Raw genomic sequence first — 19,918 nt, forward strand, 5'->3', positions numbered from 1 at the left:
TGGGGTGGACCCCTGACCTCCTTGGAGGCTTTAGCACTTTTTGAAGAAGGTGTTGAAGATTTTTAGCAGCAAAGCAATAGCAGAAGGAATAAAACATAACTATCAGGATTTTTCTTTGGGTCCAGTGTTCCACCAGAACCTAGGAAGAGCAGTTAGCCCTGGCCAGTGCGGCCCAGGTGGTTGGAGCATTGTCCTGTACACTGAAAGGTGGTGGGTTCGAATCCCAGTCAGGGCACATGCCCAGGTTTCAGGTTTGATCCCCGGCCAGGTCACGTTTGGGAGGCAACTGATCAGTGCTTCTCTCTCTCTTTCTCCTCTCTAAAATTAAAAATAAAATTTAAAAAAGTGATTATATGTTGTTACATTGAAGAATTTTGTAGCATTTTGGGTTGCTAGGAATAATGGCCATTAGGTAGGATCAGAAGATATTTAGATTGAATGAAATGTAAAGAAATTAGTTTCAGCAACATTTGAGTTCTATTTATGATAATTATACATTATATGTTAATAAATAAAGTAAAATATAATTATCACCTGCAAAGGAGGGTGTTGCCGTCATTATTTATTCCCTGGGGCTGGGCACATTGGTGCTTGAGCAAGACTAGTTTAGTGGAAGTGAAACCTGTCTTTGTGCAGGCCAGGACCAGTGTCGCCACACCCTGGTTAGGGGCCACCCGTCTCCTCGGGAAGGGAGGGGAGGGAACCCTGAAAGGGCGCCCACCCCACCTCGTGCAGGGCCCCTGGGTCGTGAACTGACCTTGGCTGGGAAATGGATGAGAAGTCCTCTCCCCTGCAGCCAGGCCCCCGCTGGTCAGCCCTCCAGCTATTCTGTTCACATCAGGTGAGTCCTGCTTCGTGTCAGCCTCTGAACCTCTCCTGGCAGCTCAATGCTTGGCCCTGTCACCCAAGGTCCTGGTATCTGCATTGAAACCAAGGAGCCACTTCAACTAGAGCGTGTCCAGGCAGAAGCCCTGAGGTGTGGAGAACAGTCACTATGGCATTTGTTATGGGTTGAATTGTCCCCCTCACCACCAAAGTCATACATTGACACTTAGCCCCAAGCGCCTTTTCCTATGACCTTACATGGAAATAGGGTCATTGCAGATGTTTTAAGTTAGGATGAGGTCCTCCTGGAGTGGGTGGGCCCTCAATCCAAAATCCCCTAGTGCCCTCAGAGAGCCAGGGCATGGCCCTGCTGACCTCTTGGTTTCACACTTCCAGCTGCCAGACTGTGAGAGTAACTCTAAGCCACTCAGTGTGCGGTACTTTTTTACAGCAGCTCTAGCAAAGGGAAACTTTTCAAAGATGTTCCCCTCCCCAGTGAACTAGCTGCCTGAGGCCTTGTCGAAGGAGCCTCTTCTGGGCGCTCTTGAGGGACTTGGGGTGGGGTGGGGTGAGGTGAGCTGTCTAATAAATTCAATCTGAGTTTGTTTCGAATGAGTCAGTGGATCTTCCTGAGGCTTTGGAGTCCTTCCTCTACATTCCACCAGGGAGCTTTTGGCATCTCCACTGCATTAGTGAGACCAGCTTCATTTCAGCTGAGCACACAGACACGCAGAACAGCCCCCACTAGCCCAAGCCAGCACTTGTATCCTGAATTTCTGACAAGTGCACCTGTATCGATAAATTCAGCCCAAGTTAAAAGTATGTATAGTGTTACCTCCTTGGTCCAAGACCTCAGTTTTTCCACAAATATTCCCCATATTTTGGCCAACATTAAATAACAAAGTCTTACAATTCTTTTGCTATATAAGCCTTTCCTCTGGGTTTGACTTTATAATAAGGTCTCCAGACATGCTGGGACTTATCTCTAGTTTAAGGCACTGGAGATATCAAGAAGTTGGAGAGTGGGGGCAGGGGTGGGGTAGAAGGTGTCAATGGGGAATAAAAAGGGACATTTGTAATACTTTCAACAATAAAGATAAATAAAAGAAGTTCAAGAGAAGGGGCATGAGAAGAGTTAGCTCCCACTGCAAAGTAATTCCCCTCATGAGGTCTTCTGGGGGCACTTTGCTTTGATGGGCAAGAAAGGTGCAGAAGGGCTGGGTGGGTGGTAATTTGATTGCTCTGGGTCCTTTTATACATTTTCATTCTGTTTAAGTCATTAACATAACACATTAAGTACCTACCATGTACCGAGCAGTGGGGAGATAGCAACAAGCACTATGAGCAAACCCTGCTGTCACAGAGCTGGCATTCTAGAGGTGGGAGACACAGTCAAGAAATAAGTCAGGATGTAGCATATCAGAGGGGAGGGTGAGGGAGGGGTGCAAGGACACCTTACTGTGCCCTGGCCAGTGTGTCCCAGTTGGTTGGGCGTTGTTCCATGCACCAGGACCTTGTGGTTCGATTCTGGGTCAGGGCCCATGCCCAGGTTCTGGGCCCCATCCCAATAGGGGGCATGCAGGAGGCAGCCAATCAGTGTTTCTCTCTCTCCCACTCCCTTCCTCTCTCTAAACTCAATAAAAACATTAAAAAAAAAGAAAAAGAAAAAAAGAATGCCTCACTGAAAAGGTGGCCAAAGGCCTGGATGAAGCCATGGCTCATTCCACAGCCAGTGCAGAGGTCCAGGAACGTAGAGGCGACTGGGACGGCTGCAGAAGGGTGAGGTCAGAGGTCATGGGGCCCAGATGATGCGGGGCCTTGGAAATGGGAGGCCTGTGAAATGCTTTGAGTCAGGTGACTTGATCTGATGAACATTTTTAAAGGATCCCTCTGGCTGCTGTTAAATCAAGCATAGGCCTCAACGGGTCAGAGGAAAAGCCAGGAGACCTGTCCAGAGGCTGCTGTGATTAATCCAGGTGACCGACCATGAAGCTTGTGATCGAGCTACTGAGACGCGGTCAGAGTCTGCGTACATTTTGAAGGAAGAGCCAAGACTGGCTGATGGTTTGGATGGAGGCACGTGAGAAAGACATGATGCCAAGGGATGGGGTTACCACTTACGGACACGTGAGAGCCCACAGAGGAAGCTGGTGGCCCCGAGGGGTCAGCAGTTCCGCTGAAGGTGCATTAAGGTGAAATGCCAGTTTATGTCTATCCGTGTGGAGATGCTGACAGGATAGCTGCATCTTCAAGTCTGCTGTCGAAGAGGCCTGGGCTGGAGGTAGGAAATGACACGGTCGGTGTGTCGATGGTTCGGGGCCACGACACTGGATGAGCTCTCCAAGGGGAATGTAAACAGAGAAGGAATGGGGCCTACAGACCACGCCCTGGGGACCTCACACGAGGGGCTGGAGATGAGGAAGGGCCAGGGCAGGGGTATGAGGAGCAGTGCGGGGAGTGCGGGAGGGGGTGTCCCGCTGTGTCAGGTGACTCTGGCAGTCAAGGAAGAGAAGACCTGAGAAATGACTGCTCGACGTAGGCGTGGAGTCCAGTTCCCCAGGGTCTCTGTGTATACGCTGCTCGGCTCTGTCCTGGTGATTGCTGTTGACCTTAAACACATAGCCACATGTTTCTCTGCTGTTTGGAAACAACAAAGAATGGCAATTCCGGACCTGCAGTCTAATGGGAACCAGTGGCAAGTCCAGAGAACGGAGGAGAGGAGCGCTTGTCATTGGCCGAGCGAGGGTGGTGTGCTCAGGCCGGTGGGGGTCCCGGCCCTGAGCGGGTCTGCCTAGGGTCAGCCAGTAGTATGTGGGTTCCTGCCTTTGTGCAGGAAAAAGTTCCCAGCACCAGCCCTCCTGCCACCTGAGAGGCTACCTGCAGTGCTTTGTTTTCTGACACCACTTCAGACACTAAATTGTGTTGTTTTCATACCAACAACCAGTTCTCTGATTCTCCCACACCAACTGGGTGTCCAACTCAGCTCAACTCTGACACCAACTCATGAGTTAGCGCAGACACCACAGGTTAAGGGCTCAGTCCCACAAGCTTGTGCCCACTTCAGGTGTCAGTCCCAAGTCCCAAGAGGGCCACTGGGAACTTCTGGCCAGCTGGCTGTAAGTATCGAGGGCTCCTAAACTCCCTTCTCAAGTTCGATAACTTGCTGGACCTACTCTCAGAACTTGGGAAAACACCTTATTTATAGTTACCAGTTTATGGAAGAGATGCGTAGGGCAGGGTGTGGGGCACTGGGGAAGGAGCTTCCAAGCTGCCCAGGGCTACCACCTTCCCAGCACGTCAGTGTTTCGCAAACCCCAAACTCCCTCAACTCCACCATGTAGGGGTTTTCCGGAGTTTCCATTACACTGGTATGATTGATGAAATCATAAGCCTTTGGTGATAGCCGTCAATCTGGGAGCCAAACCCCCAGGTTGAGGGTGGGGCTGAAAGCTCCAACCCTCTGTTCTTGGTCTTTCGCGTGACCAGCCTTCATCCTGAAGCTTCTACCGGGAGTCATCTCATTAGCATACAAAAACAGTCATTTCTAAGCCAAGAAGCGGGGACAAAGAGGAACTCTGAATATTCCGGTGGCTTGACTATCTCTGTCCCCTCAGCCTTCCAGGCTTGCCAGAGCCTTTTCCTTTATCCTGGTGGGATTCCCGCTGCCTTTGGCTCCAACCAGGGACACTCTGGCACCCCCCCATCACCCTGGTCACCTGCTTCTTTATCAGTGGGAGGAAACAATTGCCAGGAAGCAAAATCTCAACAGATTGAGAAAGCAAAGGGGGGCATCTCCAGGATGGGGTAAAAAGGGAAGAGATATATACTCCTTTTGCAAAGGTGGGTGTAGGAGAGTTAACGTCAACATTAGCATGATAATGCTGACAATGAGGGGATTTGTGGCCTCTGCTCCGGCCTGGTGGTTGTGCTTTGAGAGGGGGTAGGAGCAAATTACTTTGATATTCCAAAGGTATGTTATCAGGTATGTTATCATAGATGCAAAAAAAAAAGACTACGGACAGGCTCAATTAAGGTCAAGATTGACCTTTGTTAGGGAAAAATACTGGCCTAGGACGTGTCTACCCACCACGACCTGCTTTTAGTTAGAAATAATTAATTTCAGACCATATTATGTGGTTACTTTCCATCTCTGTTTGTAAGGCCACCATGCAGGACTCCCCTGGGCTTGTCAGGTTTAGGATGTGGTCCCCTTTTCTTTTTTTCTTAATAAATTAATTTTAGAGTGAGAGAGGAAGGGAGAGGGAGAGAGAAACATTAGTCGGTTGCCTCCTGTACGCACCCTGACTGGGGGGTCAAACCTGAACCCGCAACCTGGGCATGTGCCCTGAACCAGGAATCAAACCCATGACCCTTCTGTGCAGAGAACCACGCTCTGACCAACTGGGCCACACGAGCCAAGGCTTTATGTGGCCCCTATTTCATACAGATGATTACCTGGGTCCAGCCCTTGGGGAAGTGAGTGTGTGGCAGTTTTGCTTTCTGAGATGAGGAAAGGGGCCCAGGTGCGGGTGGAGAGGGATGGCAAGGGCCCTGGCAGCGCTTTACTTTAGCATTTGCCAGGCCCGGCCCCAGGGTCAGTCCTGGGCAGGTCGGCCTCTCCACGCCCTGCTCCCACACCCTGGCTGGCACTGGGCTTTCTGGGCGTCATTGGATATGCTCCACTCGCCAGCGTCAAGCAGAATTTCTGCCTATAGCTCGGCTCCACGCGGTATGCAAAGATCCACAGCGGAAAACAGTGACTCTCATCAACCCGGGTGTTCGGCCCTCACGGTGATGGCATTTGGAGGTGGGGTCTTTGGGTGGTGATTAGGTGGAGAGGGTGTGCACTCGTGAATGGGATTAGTGTCCTTTCAGAAGAGGCCCCAGAGAGGTCCCTCGCTCCGCCCACCGCGTGAGAACTCGGGAAAGAACAAGGTGAACCGGGAAGCTGAATGTCATCAGATGTAGAATCTGCTGGTGCCTTTTTTTTAAAAAAAAATATGGGCCCAGCCGCTGTGGCTCAGAAGTTGAGCATTGACCTAGGATCCAGGCGATCAGGGTTCGATTCCTGGTCAGGGCACATGCCCTGGGTTGTGGGCTGCAGCCGATCAATGACTTTCATCATTGATGTTCCTCTCTCTCTCTCTCCCGCTCTCCCTTCCTCTCTCTGAAATCAATAAAAGATATATTAAAAAAATATATATGGAATGTTTCAAGAATTTTCTTGTCATCTTGTGCAGAGGTCAGGCTAATCTTCCCTGTATTGTTCCAGTTTTAGTATATGTGCTGCCCAAGTGAGCACCCTTGTGTTTTTTAAAAAATTGTTTTCATTGATTTTTGGAGAGAGAGGGAGGTACAGAGAGAAATGAAACACCCATTTGAGACACATCAACTGGTTGCCTCCCATAGGCACCCTGACCAGATGCAACCACAACCTGGGCGTGTGCCTGGGAACCGGACGCGAGGCCCTTAGGTGCTGGGACCGACTCTCCAAGCAACTCAGCCACAGGGGCCAGGGCAGGGCTCTGCTGGCACGTGCATCTTGGGCTTCCCAGTCCGCAGAACTGTCAGAAATAAATGCTGTTTATGAGCCACCGAGTCTGATGATCTGCTCTAGCAGCCCGAGGGGCTGAGAGCGCTGTGGCCGCGGGCACCGCTCCCCTCTGCGATCCGGAGCCCGGCGGCCCGGCGAGCCCAGCGCTGTCCCTCCGAGCAGGCCACCCGGGCCAGGGCTGACCCTAGAGATCCAGGCGTCACCGCAGGGGGCTGGGCGACGGTGTGTCCTCAGAGCTGGGGTCCCCCTCGGTCCCCGGGCTAGACTTCCACAAGGAAACGGGCACTCGTGCCCCACTGCGTGCCCCAGGGCTGCTCTGGGCACTGTGGCCGGGCCACCTCACCGGCCCTCAGGTAGCTCCGGGAGGAGAGCGAGGGTCCGCTGGGCACCCGGCGGCGCGGGGCCGCGCGCGGCGGGCACCCCCGCGGGCACCCCCGCAGCGGGCGCAGGGCTGGCGGGGGCGCTGCGGGAGGGCGCCCGGCGGGCAGGAGGCGACGCCGGGGGCCCCGGGGGTCGTGCGGGCGCCAGGCGGGGCGGGACGGGGCCGGGAGGCCGTCCGCTCCCCCTCCCCCCTCCCCCCTTCTCCCCCCCTTCTCCCCCCTTCCCCCTTCTCCCCCCCTTCTCCCCCCCTTCTCCCCCCTTCCCCCTTCTCCCCCCCTTCTCCCCCCCTTCTCCCCCCTTCCCCCTTCTCCCCCCCTTCTCCCCCCCTTCTCCCTTCCCCCCCTTCCCCCTTCTCCCCCCCTTCTCCCCCCCTTCCCCCTTCTCCCCCCTTCCCCCTTCTCCCCCCCTTCTCCCTTCTCCCCCCCTTCCCCCTTCTCCCCCCCTTCCCCCCCTTCCCCCTTCTCCCCCCCTTCCCCCTTCTCCCCCCTTCCCCCTTCTCCCCCCCTTCTCCCCCCCTTCCCCCTTCTCCCCCTTCTCCCTTCTCCCCCCCCTTCTCCCCCCCTTCCCCCTTCTCCCCCCCTTCCCCCTTCTCCTCCCCTTCCCCCTTCTCCCCCCCTTCCCCTTCCCCTTCCCCTTCCTTCCCTCCTCTCCCTCCGGGGCGGGTTCCCGGAACCGCGGGGCGGGGCGGGGCGGGGCGGGGCGGGGGAGGGCCCTCGCGGGTCCCCGAGACGCGGGCGCAGCGCGACCCCGCCGCCGCGTCTGCCCGTCCGTGCGCCGGTGCGTCCGTCCCGCCGCCCAGCCATGGCCGCGCCGGCGCCCGCGCCCCGGGTCCTGCTGCTGCTGCTGCTGCTGCTGCCGCCGCCAGGTGGGGAGCCTTTGGGGGGGTCGCCCGGGCCGGGGGCCGGGGGCCGGGGGCCGGGGGCCGGGGGCCGGGGGCCGGGGCGGCCGCGCCTGCGCCGCCCTTGAACCGATCCCGGCAGCACGGCCCCGCTGCCCCCTGCCCCCTGCCCCCGACCCGTAGGGACCCGGGGCAGTTAGCCCCCGGACTAACCCCCCCCGCCTGAATGACACCGCCCCGACCCCCGGCTGCTGGCAGCATGGCTCTGTCCTGGAAACGGGGGGGGGTCGTCCCTTCGCCGGCCCCAGCCCGGGGGGCGTCCGGAGCCTGGCCCCGCGAGGCCTGCCCTTGCCGCCGCTCTCCCGCGGGAGCCCCCAAAGGCCGCCTCCAGGGCCCTTGGGATCCTGGGGACGGCCGAGGCGGCCCTCTGGGGTTGGAGGCGGCGACCAGCTGTGTTGATCGGTTGATGGTACATTTTTTATTATTATTGATTCTAGAGAGAGAAAGGAAGGGAGAGAGCGGGGAACTGAGAGAGAGAAACAGAGCTGTCCCACTTCCTCATGCGTCGCTGATCGATTCCCGTGAGTGCCCGGTGGGATCGAACCCGCAACCTTGGCGCTGGGCGGACACGCTGACCAACTGAACTGCCCCGCCAGGGCCTTGATTGGTTGGCTGTCGGCTAATGATTCACAGACGGGGAGACCAGGCTGGGGGCCTTTCGGGGTTAGGAATTGAGCAACACCTCCCCACCCCCCAGCCGAGGAAGCCAAAGATCCCTCTGGGCGGGTGGCTTCCCCCAGGGGAAGGGCTGTATTTTCCGAGCGCTGGGAGGAATCTGGAGGACCTGGGGTGGGAAAGCGAGCGGTCAGAGCTCTGGTCCCTGGTCCAATGAGGTCTGGAGAGCTTGGTCCAGAGTGTATGAGGGTCCAAGGACAATTGTGTCATGGGCTCTTGGCCCAAACAGAGTCGCAGGTGTTTGTCTTCAGCCCCAGCTTAGAGGCTCTGGAGCTGTGGCTCTAAGGTCTGCCCCACAGTTTTGCCCTGAGCAGGGCTCTGCCTGGAGCTGCCAGGGACAGAGTATCTCCCCTTTCCCGCCGCATTCATGATTCTCTCTTTTCAGGGTCACTCAGTGGACCTTGCTCCGCCAGTGGCCCCGGGGTACATTCTACACTGACCAGGCTGGGTCTCTGGAGTTCCAGGGCTGTGTCAGGGCGGTTTTAGCCACACTTCAGGGTGTGTGTTTTTTTTGCCAGACCTATTCCCAGTTAACCACAGTCATTTGGGCCTTGCTGACCTGGCTGGTTCCATTTGGGGCCTGTCCAGGCAGAATCCTGGACTGTCCCATCCTGTCAGTGGGCCCTAGCTGTCTGCTAAGGTAGCCTGAGGATGCATGGGAGCTTAGCTGTAGCATCTTCCCGGAAATTTGCAAACCTTGTGGTCACCCAAAGCCCTGGGTCATTTTCTACACTTGTCAACCAGGTCCACTCATCATGACTTTGTGTCCTGAAGCTCTGTTCATACCCCAGCCTGTGGGGATGCCTTTAGATCCCAGCCCTGTGGCCGAGAGCCTTGTGATGGTTCTGGGGCTTGAAATTATGCCAGTGCCTTAGAACCCTGGCCACTGAGGGCACAACCATTTCCTAGGCACCTGCTGCAGGCCCAGCGCAGGGCTAAGTGCTGCATGGATACTTTTGTGGGTGTGACTGTAGCCAGCGGGGAATTGGTCAGGAGACAGCCTGCCATGAGGGTGTTGTCAGGGCTGGACCCCTGAAATTGTAGAGTTCAGCAGGGGCTGAGGCTGCTGTGGCCAAGGGAATGAAGATGAAGAATTGGCTGGGCCCTGGCTGGGCGGCTCAGCTGGCTGGACATTGTCCCGCACACAAAAATGTTGCAGCTTCCTTTCCTGGTCAGGTCACACACCTCGGTAGCAGGTTTGATCCCCAGTTGGGGTGTGTATGGGAGGCAACTGATCGATGGTTCTCTCTCACATCAACGTTTCTCTATTTCTCTCACTCTAAAAATCAATAAAAACATATACTTGGGTGAAGATTAAAAAAAAATTGGCCGGTCCAGTGCCTGGTCCCCAGCAGCTGGCCAGGGGCCTTCTTGTTCAGCTGTGTGACTGCTGGGCTTTGGCAGCTTCTGGAGGAGGTGGCCTGTAGTAGGGCCCTAAAGGATGGGTGGGACCAGGCAAAAAAATGGGCAGAGTGTGGGGAGGACTGGCAAGTTGGGTTGACCTTCAAGGCCCTTTGCAGTCTGGCCCCTGCTTTGTGGGCTGTGGACTTGATCCCGAGACAGGGATTGGCCCAGTCAGACTCAGACTTAGAAAGTTCACTAGCTCATCGGAACGCAAGGGGACCGGTGGGGAAAGAGGGAGCCCAGTCAGGAGTATCTACGGTGGCCCGGGGGAGAAGGCAGGGTTGGTTGGGGCAGTGGCCAGAGGCGGCCCAGCGTGCTTGTGCCTGCTAGCTGTGCTGGGGAAGGGGCTGGTTGGCTGGGACGTGGCTGAGGCCTGGCATGAGGCTTCACCTTGGCCATAGGTGAACAAGTGTTTCTCTGCTCCAGCCCACAGTGAGGTGTGTATGGCTTCCGGTGGAGACAACCTCTTCTCCAAGTCCTGTCCTGTTTTCTGCTGTGGCACCTGTTACAACCAGTATTGCTGCTCTGACGTACTGAAGAGATTTGTATGGAGCAAGGAAGGTTGTGCTGATATTCAGGACAGGTGGGTACACCAGTAGGCACGGTGGGTGCCCCAGCAGGACTGTGCATGGAGGGGAAATGGCCCTGCCCCTCTGGCCTGTTAGCCTTCTCAAGATGGTGGTGGAGCATTGGTCCAGGGTGGGTTGGGGGGGTCTCTTCTCTGGGCTGGACTCCCCAGACCCTGTTCAATTAGTCTCTTGCCCCTCTGTCCCCTACCGTGAGGGCGCCAGCTCATCCAACCTGGGGCTGAGCAGGTTTCTCAGCTGGTCCTATGGCTCACCCTTGGGCGTGTACTTATACCAACATGTTCTCAGCGTGGGCACCTTTGTGTGAGTGTACCCTGTGGTATGTGCAGGTACCTGGAGGGCTTGTATGTGATTTGTGCAGGCATATCTTGTGGGCCCTGGAGGGCACCATGCGTGGGCATGTGCCCCACAGTATGCCATGCCTGCGGCCCACGGGTTTACACTGCACCTTTTTTTTTTTGAGAAAAGCAAAGGGAGAACCATCATCACTTGCATTTGGCAGAGACTCCATGAGTTTCTGCTATTCTGAGAGTGATATTAAGTGCTCTCTTTCTCTCTGTTAACAAGTCTTTGGTGCCTTTTAGAAGAAACACATTTCTTCCAGGTAAACGTCTAGGATTGGAATTGCTGAGCCATGGACTGAAGGTGCTCAGCTCTGGAGACACTTCCAGTTTCTATCATGGTTTTACCAGCCTACCAGCCATGTTTGCTTTACAGATTCTCCAAAACTTGGTATTGTAAATATTTTTTTTAAATTGAGGTGTAATTGCATACAGTGAAATGCACAGATCTTAATGCTTTCAGTTTGAAACACTAAATATTTCTTTTTTAATTTTTTTATTACTTTTTTTTAATCCTCCCTCGATATTTTTTCCATTGCTTTTCAGAGAGAGAGTGGAAGGGAGAGAAAGAGGGGGAGAGAGAGAGAAATATTGATGTGAGAGACACATCAGTTGGTTGCTTCCCACATGTGCCCTGACTGGGGCCCGGAATCGAGCCTGCAACCGAAGGTACGTGCCCTTGGCTTGAATCAAACCCAGGACCCTTCAATCTGCGTGCTCTAAGCACTGAGCCAAAGCAGGCCAGATCATTGCTATTCCCTAGAAAGTTTTAATTTTAGCTGTTTTGGTGGCTGTGCAGTAATACCTCATTGTGTTGTTTTCTTTTAAGATTTCAGTCTTTTGAAACTTATTGAGGCTCATTTATGACCCAGCATATATTGTCTCTTGGTAAATATTTCCATATGTACTTGAAAAGAAGGTATATTCTGCAGTCGTTGAGTGCAGTGTTTTTAAGTGTCAGGTCAAGTGGGTTGATAATAGTGTTTAGATCTTTTCTGTCCTTAGTGGTTTTGTCTACTTGTTTGATCAGTTACTGAGAGAATACAGATATGTTTATTCTTTTAATTCTGTCAATATTGGCATCATGAATTCTGATGCTTGTTATTAGGTGCATACATATTGAGGATTGTTTTTACTTTCTGATGAATTGCTTATTTTATCATATGTAATGTCCCTCTTTATCTCCTGTAATACTATTGTAAACCCCAAAGATAATATTTTGTTTTTGACAGTGAATATTTATTTACATTTATCCACATATTTATTTTCTCTGCTGCTTTTTGTGTGTGTGTGTGAGTACATTTATTAAAGCTGGGGACAGTGAAACAAAAAAGAGCTTAGGATTAGAAGAAGCAATAGGAAAGAGCCTAGGCGGGGCTGCTGTTGACTTTCTGGGGAGTAAAAGTCAGTGACAGAAGTGAGCCAAGGCGGGGCTGCTGTTGGCTCACTGAAAAGTCAGAGAAAAGGAGGTCTTGGAGACAGGTTCAGGGAGTTAGCCCCGGACGGGCTGCCACTGCCCATTGCTCCCCTGGTTGCAAGCCTCATGGGGACCCTTAGAACTTAGAGAGGAAAAAAAAACATGCCTGAGAAAGGAATGGGGAAGGTATGGGCATGCTCTAGAAGGAGCCCAGTTGGCTGCTGCTTAATGCTTCCTACTTCTTTAAGCTTCATTTGAGACCATGTTTTTCTACCTTTAATGCAGGTCTGCTGGTGTCAGATTTTCTTGGTTTTTGTTTGTCTGAAAATGTCTTTATTTCACCTTCCTTCTTAAAGGATATTTTTCCTGGTTATAGATTTCTAGGTTGGCAGTTATCAACTTTTAACACTTTAAAGCTTTCATTCCATTGTCTTCTGATGTCTATTGTTTCTGTTGAGAAATCAGCTGACCGTTTTATTATTGCTCCTTTGCAAGTAATGTGTCTTTTCTCTGACTACTTTTAAGATTTTTCTCTTTGTAATTTGGTTTCAGCAGTTTTATCATGATGTGCCTAGGTGTGGTTTTCTTTGAATTTATGCTGCTTGAGGTTTACGGTACTTCTGGAATCATTGGCTTGTTTTTCATCAGTTTTGGAAAATATGCAGCCACTATCCCTGTAAAGATTGCTTCTGCCCCATCTTCTCATTCCTCTTTTTAGGACTCTCATTACAGATATATAAGGCCTTTTGTAAACTGTACTCCATATTTCACCTACTGTCTTCTGTATTTACATTGACCATCTTTTTGTGTCCTTTGACTTTAGTCTACGTATGTTTATTTTGACCTATCCTCCAGTTCATAAATCATATCCTTAGCTGTGTCTAATTATTAATTTGCTGTATTATTTTTTAGTTTTAGACTTTTATTTTTTTATATTTCAAATTCTCTTGAATTGTTTCTTTAATCTCTTTGAACACTGTATAAGTGTTGTTATTTATTTTTTAAAATATATCTTTATTGATTTCAGAGAGAGGAAAAGAGAGGGAGAGAGAGAGATAGAAACATCAATGATGAGAGAGTCATTGATCGGCTGCAGCCCGCAACCCGGGCATGTGCCCTGACCAAGAATCAAACCCTGATCGCCTGGATCCTAGGTCGACGCTCAACCACTGAGCCACGCCCAGCTGGGCTGCACACTGATTTTTTAAAAATATTTTCTCCTCAGCTTTATGAGTTGTCCCTCAAAACCATGGTCCTTTAAAAAGAAATATAACCACTCTATCAATAACACATTTGGCACAATTAACAGTAACTTACTACCAGATTTCAATACTAGTCTGTCTTTAGTTGATGCCACTTGTTTCAAAAATGTCTTTCCATGGGTAGTTTGTTGGAGTCAGAATCCAAATGAGGTTTTTATTTTAAAAATCTCTGTTGTACCTATAGTTATTTCCCCTTTTTTTTATTATGCTTTTTTTCTTCTGTATCATTTCTCCTTTTCACGATTAGTCTTGCCAGATGTCTGCTGAGTTTGGTTTTGTGAATCTTCTTGTATTTTTTGTGGTCATTGTCTTCTTCTGTTTCTGCACTTAATCTTTATTAAGTGCTTCCTTACTTTGGGGGTTTGCACTATTTTTTCCCGTCTTCCTGAGTTTAATACCATCTCACTATTAAAGTTCTGTTTCCTCTCAGAACTACTTCAGCTGTTTCACAAATTCTGACCTGTAGTATCTTATCATTCCGTTTTACATATTTTTTTAGATTTCCTTTATGATTTCTTCTTTAACCCACAAGTTTTTTTAAATTTTATTTTAATTTTTTTGTACCATGTTAATTAGTTTCCCAAGGTATGAGTTGTTTTTAGCATTTCTTTTTTGTTTTTTTAACACTGTGGCATTGTCATCTTCTGTTACTGATTTTTAACTTCATCCCATTGTGATTGGAGAAGATACTTTGTAGGACAGCTGTCTTTTCAAATCTGTTGAGGCTTGTTTTGTGGCCTCACATGTGGTCTGCCCTAGAGAATGTCCCGGGTGCACTTGAAAAGAATGCCTGGCGTTGTTGCCCAAGACCCTAGTAGTGTGTGTGATATCCATTCTCAGGATGCCAGGGCCCAGCACTGAGTTGGCTCTTATGCATGTTCTGTGTGTGTGCTAATGTGGTGTGTGTTTGTTTTTGGTGTGCTGGTGGGGTTTGTATTAATCATGAGGTTTTTTTCTCTTTGCAGCTTGACCAGGGTCAGGAGGAACGTGGAGAGGCTGAATCAGCTGAGCTCGTCGCTGCAGTACACCTCTGACATAGACAGTGACCCCATGTCAGGGTAAATAAAACCTGCAGGCTGCGTGCATCTCCTGGTGGAGGAGACAAGAGGCCTCCGGTGGGGTAGGATGAGGGCTGTGGGGACTAGGATGAGAAAGAGTCACTGGGCTGGGGCCCATGAAAGCTGTCACCATGTCCGACCTCCAGGACCCTTGATCCTTATGTTGGGAAGTTGTGTCCTTATCATTGTGCTGGGTGCCGGGGATGGGGGTGACTGTGGCTGGGGGTTGGCATTTGAAAGGCCAAGGGTTGGGGTTCATATTGACCTAAGTGAGGGGTTGGGCGCAGGTGACCGATGGGTGCAGTGAGCAGAGAGAGACACAGTGGTGGGGTGATGGGTGATGGTAGATGGGGCTGAGTGTATGGTGACGCTGGAAAGTCTCACGGTGATGGGGGCGATGGGGACACGTGATGGGGGAACAGGCAGTGTGGTGATAGGAAGCAGTTGTGGTGAGATGGTGCTGATGGGGTGATGGTGGCGGGGAGATGTTCTAGGGATATGCTGGTGGTGGGTACACGGTGACGGTAATGGTGGCAATGGTGACAGTGATGGGGGGGGTGATGGTCATGCCAGGTACGTGGTGATGGGGTTTTAGTGGTGGGGCAAAGATACTGAGACAACCAATGATGTCAGGGTCTGTGGGTCATGGTTACTATGTCAGGACCCTCCTATTAGGGGGTCAGGGAACAACCCAATCTTCTAAACTTTCTAAGCAGAGCCTCAGTGGCCCCCACAGCACCTGCCTTATAAAAGGTTAGGGCTCGAGGAGCAGATGCTGGGAGGGTAGAGGGACAGGGTTGTCAATGACACTTCTGTGAATGCCTTCAGGTGGCCCCCTCTCCGGAGTCCCAAGGAGATGTCCCCCTGGGTGGGCATCACTGTGCTGCCCCCTTGACCAAGGGCACTGTTGTTTGTCCACCAGAGTGTTGGCTCCTTGGTGGGATCCAGCCCCTGCTGCCCAGGCTGTGTCTGGGAGCTCTGGGCAAACCCTGACAGGGGAAAGACCACATGGGGCCGGGGACCTGCCCCAGCTCTGCCCCCTTCTCCCCACCACCAACCCCTCTTCCTCTTCATTCCTGGATTTTTGCCCTTGGCTCTCCCTCTGGGTCCCCAAGAACGAGGCACCCGGTCAGAGCACAGGGATCCAGATGAGCCTCCATCTGCCTGGCACAGCCGGGATGGGCAGTGTCCTCCCTTGAAGTGGGCAATGTACTTCCCAGAGTGTGGCCATGTTGGGCTCGGGGTTGGCCCAGGTCTTCTGCACACACCCCGCCCCCAACTTTAGCAGGCGAGTCCCGCCCTGCTCCGTCGAACAGTCTGGCTGTGTTCATTCTTGGCTGGTTCCCTCTCCAGAGCTGGAGCTCCCTTGGTTCTTTCAGATCCTGATTTTATTGTCCCTTTCTAGCTCTTTGCCACTCATGGGATGGTCTGGCAGGACTGGTGTGCTTTTTAGGCACCTGAATGGTACATCCTCTGGCGACAGGCCCCCTGCAGGCCATGCTGACCCTCGTCCCCCACTCCCTGTGACAGTGCAGGAGAAAGGCAGGGAGGCCTACGAAGTGAGGTGAGGCGCAGGCGCAGCCGGTGCCGACTCCCAGTCCTCACGGCGGCCTTGCTGTGGCTCTCACACGCCCTGTGTCGTGGCAGGTCTGCTGCCTTGTCAGCATCATGGTGGGAGCTGGTGTCCCAGCTCCAGAGATGGCCCTTTCTTTTTTTTTCTAAACCTCACCCAAGGATATTTTTTCCATTGCTTTTCAGAGAGAGTGAAAGGGGGAGAGAGAGAGAGACATCGATGTGAGAGAGACACATCAACTGGTTGCCTCCCACACGAGCCCTGACCAGGGCCTGGGATCAAGCCTGCCACAGAGGTATGTGCCCTTGGCTGAAATCGAACCCGGGACCCTTCAGTCCACGGGCTGATTCTCTTGATGCTGTAACCACTGAGCCAAACCGGCTAGAGCTAGAGAAGCCCTTTCTGATCTAAACATCTTTACTAAAAGGCTTATCATATATGTGTGCCTGTGTGTGTGTGTCTATATATATATATATATATATATATATATATATATATGCACATACATTTTTAGAGAGGGAGGGAGAGGGTGAGAGAGAGAAACATTGATGTGAGTGAAACATGGATCAGCTGAGCAAGCCCCGTTCACTGTTTCTGTGCGTCTAGTTAACACGCGCGCTGTGTCTTTAAAGGTCTGTGCTTCCTGCCAGTGCCCATGACGTCAGCATGGGGAGGGCCCTGGGGTTTGCTTTCCTTTTCTCTGAAAGGAGGCGAGAAAGGGGAGGAGATTGAAACTGAGTGGCCCACGATGGGAAAGGGCAGCCGGGAGCAGGACCTTGAGTGAACGTGGAGGCTGACATGGGGTGAGCCTGGGCTTGCGCACTGTGCTCTGTGTGTGTGTGTGAGAGAGAGAGAGACAGACAGACAGACGGAGACCGAGGACCGGAGGTGATGGCCCTGCACCGGCGTGTGGCTGTCTGAGTGTGTGCTTCCCCTTTCCCTGGGCCAGCAGAGGGTCTGGGAGGAGCCTGCGGGTGAGGGAGGGCCGGTGAGGGCTCCTCTCTTTGTCAGGAAGGCTACTGACTGACATCCTCTCTTGCAAATGCAGTTGGGTATCTTGTCCCTGTCCTTCGTGTGTCCCTAGGCCCCGCCAAGGTGCCTGTCTGCGCTGTAGAAGCCCCTGCACCGGGGCAGTGCGGGCCCACGGTCCTCCCCCCGGCCTCAGGGGAGGCAGATGCCCTACAGCTCACCAGGCTCCAACAGGGTTTTCCTGGGCTTGGTGCACTTTCCAAGCATTTGCCTTTTATTAGAATAGAGTTTGAGCTCTAGGGACATGGGAGCAGAGGGGCTTTGCCCTCTAAAGTCAGTGTTGATGAATTTCCGGTCCAGGGCCTGCTTTCTCAAAGAGCAGGCCCTCCAGTGTGATCCTGGCTAAGGGACCTGGGTCAGGCAGGGAGGCCTCCCCTTCCAGAAGACAGGCCACCTCCAGCCCCTCCGTGTCATCCACGTGGCTCTGTTTTCCCACCTGTGAGCAGCTGGCATGGTGCTGGCACCCAGCGGGCTCAGGTCACACCCAGGACAGCCCTGCCCTGCCCAGACTGTGAGCAGCCAGCGCGGAGGCTGGGTGCACTGTGTTCCTCTCCCCGCTGCTCTGGACACGCTGGCCTCTGCTGTCCTGGACCATCTCCCCATCTTTGTCGCTGTCCTTCCTGAGTCATGTGACCTCCAGCATCTGTCTCCCGCAGTGGTCCGTGGGTTCCCAGAGGCCATGAGTTAGTCTGCCTCGGCCATGACTGAGTTTTTGGCTCAAACCACTGTGCCTGGCTTGTGGCATGTGCTCCATGACCACCTGCGGTCGGTTGTTGAGGTGGACAAGACCTGTGGATGGCAGGGACACAGAACTCCCTGCCATGCTCTTGAGGGTGGGCAAGGGAGCCACTTTACATAGACTCGCAGCCCCGTTTTACCCGTGAGGAAACCGGCTAAAACAGGTTCTAGCTGCACACCCCAGAAGTTGCTCTGCGCAGCCCAGAGCGCCCCCTTTCAAGAGGGGTGTCCCCTGGGGGCGGCTGGGGTGTGGACTGCTGCTCCCGGCTGGGGCGAGAGGCCCTGGGCCATGACCGGCTCTTTGACAGGTTTGGGGCAACTATAGCCATCGGCCTGACCATCTTTGTCCTCTTCGTTGTCACCATCATCGTCTGCTTCACCTGTTCCTGCTGCTGTTTGTACAAGATGTGTTGCCAACCTCGCCGTAAGCATGCCCACCCCACCCACCGTGCAGACCCCAGGGTGGCCGGGGAGCTGCCCGGGCCCCGATTTGGCTAAGCTGGAGGGGGGGCGGCAAGCCTGAGGGTCCTGACGCGGGTTCTCTTTGCAGCCATCGTGACCACCACCACGTCCACCACTGTGGTGCACGCCCCTTACCCTCAGCCTCCCAGCGCGCCGCCCAGCTACCCCGGGCCGTCCTACCAGGGCTACCAGCCCATCCCCCCCCAGCCAGGGATGGTGGCAGCACCCTACCCGACGCAGTACCCACCACCCTACCCAGCCCAGCCCGCAGGCCCGCCCGCCTACCACGAGACGTTGGCTGGTGAGTACCGCTGACCTCTGACCCTGCCTGACCGCGAAGCCCCGCGGTGCCGCAGCCAACCACTTCCTCTCTGTTTCCAGGAGGCGCAGCCATGCCCTATCCTGCCAGCCAGCCTCCTTACAACCCGGCCTACATGGACCCCCCGAAGGCCGCCCACTGAGCACACCCCTGCGTCTCTGGCTGCCCCGCGATAGGCCGCGTGCGCGCGGCTCTGCGGGCACAGCCCTTTCTCCCCGTGCAGGATGCGTGTCCTGTTTGTACACTTGATGATGACGAGGTGGGGGACAGTCCTCGCCACAGTTGCTGGGACCATACTTTGTTTTCTTCCTCACTTCAACTTCTGCTTCCTTGAAACCTCGAGCAAAATTCAAACGGGGTGGGAGTTCATTGCCAGACCTCCGGGGGAGGCCAGGTGGGGCTCGCCACACTAGGGTAGCACAGCTTTTTGTGGGTGAAAGGCATACAGGCTCTGGTTGCTGCAGGTGGCTGGCCGCTGCTTGAGGCCGTGGCCTGTCCCCAGGGTCTGTTCCTCCGTCCAGAGCACTGGAGCCTTGAAGCAGGGAGGTGGGTGAGGCTTGGGATCTGGCTAAGCTGGATTTTGATCCCATTGTTCCCAGAGCCTGTGTCACATCCAGTGGAAGTGGGCAGCCTTCTGATATCAAAACGCCTAAGTCAGAGCCCCACCCACTCGACAGCTGTCTCCCTGGGCTATTCCTGCAGCCTCTCTGGGACCGCCTGGAGGGCCACATCCACCCATAGTTCTGGCTGCCCCTGGCTCCTGACACAGGTGGGAAGGGTGGCTTCTGTCCACCTACACATTCAGGTGTCCTCCCTGTAGTGTTTTTACTTTTAGCCAAACTTTTTTGCCTGTTTGCTGTTTTAAAATGTATGTGGTAGTTGCTGTGAGGCTGAAACCCCTGGGTCCTGGAGGGAAATTGGCCCACAGAAGAGAGGGGCGTCTACCCTGATAGTTCCTGCTTCCCTCACAGCAGCCTCACAGAAGTCCAGCTCCTGTACCCTAGTTCAGTTTGTCCTGGCAGCGGGGCACCTGGGCCAACCAGCCTCGGGACCAAAGGTGGAAGTGGGCCCTGGGTCGCTGCTGGCCCAAACACGAATACCTCGGTGTTCCCTGTCCCTGTTAGTCCCTCTGTTACTCTTGCCAGATATGTCTCAGCTTTGTACCTGTTGATATGTTTCTGAGTCTGGGGTCTGCACTTTTGTTTATAATAAATGCAGACATTTGGAGCTGCTGCCCCCTTTCTTTTGTTAAGATTTTTAAAACTGATTTTTAGAGAGAGAGGGATAGAGAGAAACATCGATGTGAGAGCAAAGCATCGTTTGGCTGCCTCCTGTGTGCCCCCTGCTAGGGATTGAGCCTGCAACCCTGGCATGTGCCCTGACTGGGAATTGAAC

The 19,918-nt window shown here is 53.4% G+C and overlaps 1 protein-coding gene and 1 non-coding gene across 2 annotated transcripts; one reads left to right on the forward strand and one right to left on the reverse strand.

Moving 5' to 3' along the window:
* Window positions 1–6,021: 6,021 nt before the first annotated feature.
* LOC148091388 (U6 spliceosomal RNA) lies at window positions 6,022–6,127 on the reverse strand. The gene has a single exon (XR_015715728.1). It is a non-coding gene; the product is annotated as a U6 spliceosomal RNA (small nuclear RNA).
* Window positions 6,128–7,522: 1,395 nt separating this feature from the next.
* Window positions 7,523–19,750, forward strand: SHISA5 (shisa family member 5). The gene is made up of 6 exons (XM_087824776.1): window positions 7,523–7,625; window positions 10,164–10,320; window positions 14,310–14,402; window positions 18,051–18,166; window positions 18,293–18,505; window positions 18,586–19,750. Exons 1-6 carry the CDS (start codon window positions 7,562–7,564, stop codon window positions 18,663–18,665), a joined length of 723 nt encoding a protein of 240 aa, XP_087680902.1. The 5' UTR covers window positions 7,523–7,561; the 3' UTR covers window positions 18,666–19,750.
* Window positions 19,751–19,918: the final 168 nt, after the last annotated feature.

The sequence above is a fragment of the Miniopterus natalensis genome, chromosome 15, assembly GCF_054644295.1.
Source record: "Miniopterus natalensis isolate mMinNat1 chromosome 15, mMinNat1.hap1, whole genome shotgun sequence".
In the NCBI taxonomy this organism is placed as follows: Eukaryota; Metazoa; Chordata; class Mammalia; order Chiroptera; family Miniopteridae; genus Miniopterus; species Miniopterus natalensis.

Coding starts and splice junctions, on each gene's coding strand:
- SHISA5 (XM_087824776.1), top strand. CDS start 7,562: ATGGCCGCGCCGGCGCCCGCGCCCCGGGTCCTGCTGCTGCTGCTGCTG. Junction 7,626..10,163: donor GCTGCTGCTGCCGCCGCCAG/GTGGGGAGCCTT, acceptor TCTCTGCTCCAG/CCCACAGTGAGGTGTGTATG. Junction 10,321..14,309: donor TGTGCTGATATTCAGGACAG/GTGGGTACACCA, acceptor TTCTCTTTGCAG/CTTGACCAGGGTCAGGAGGA.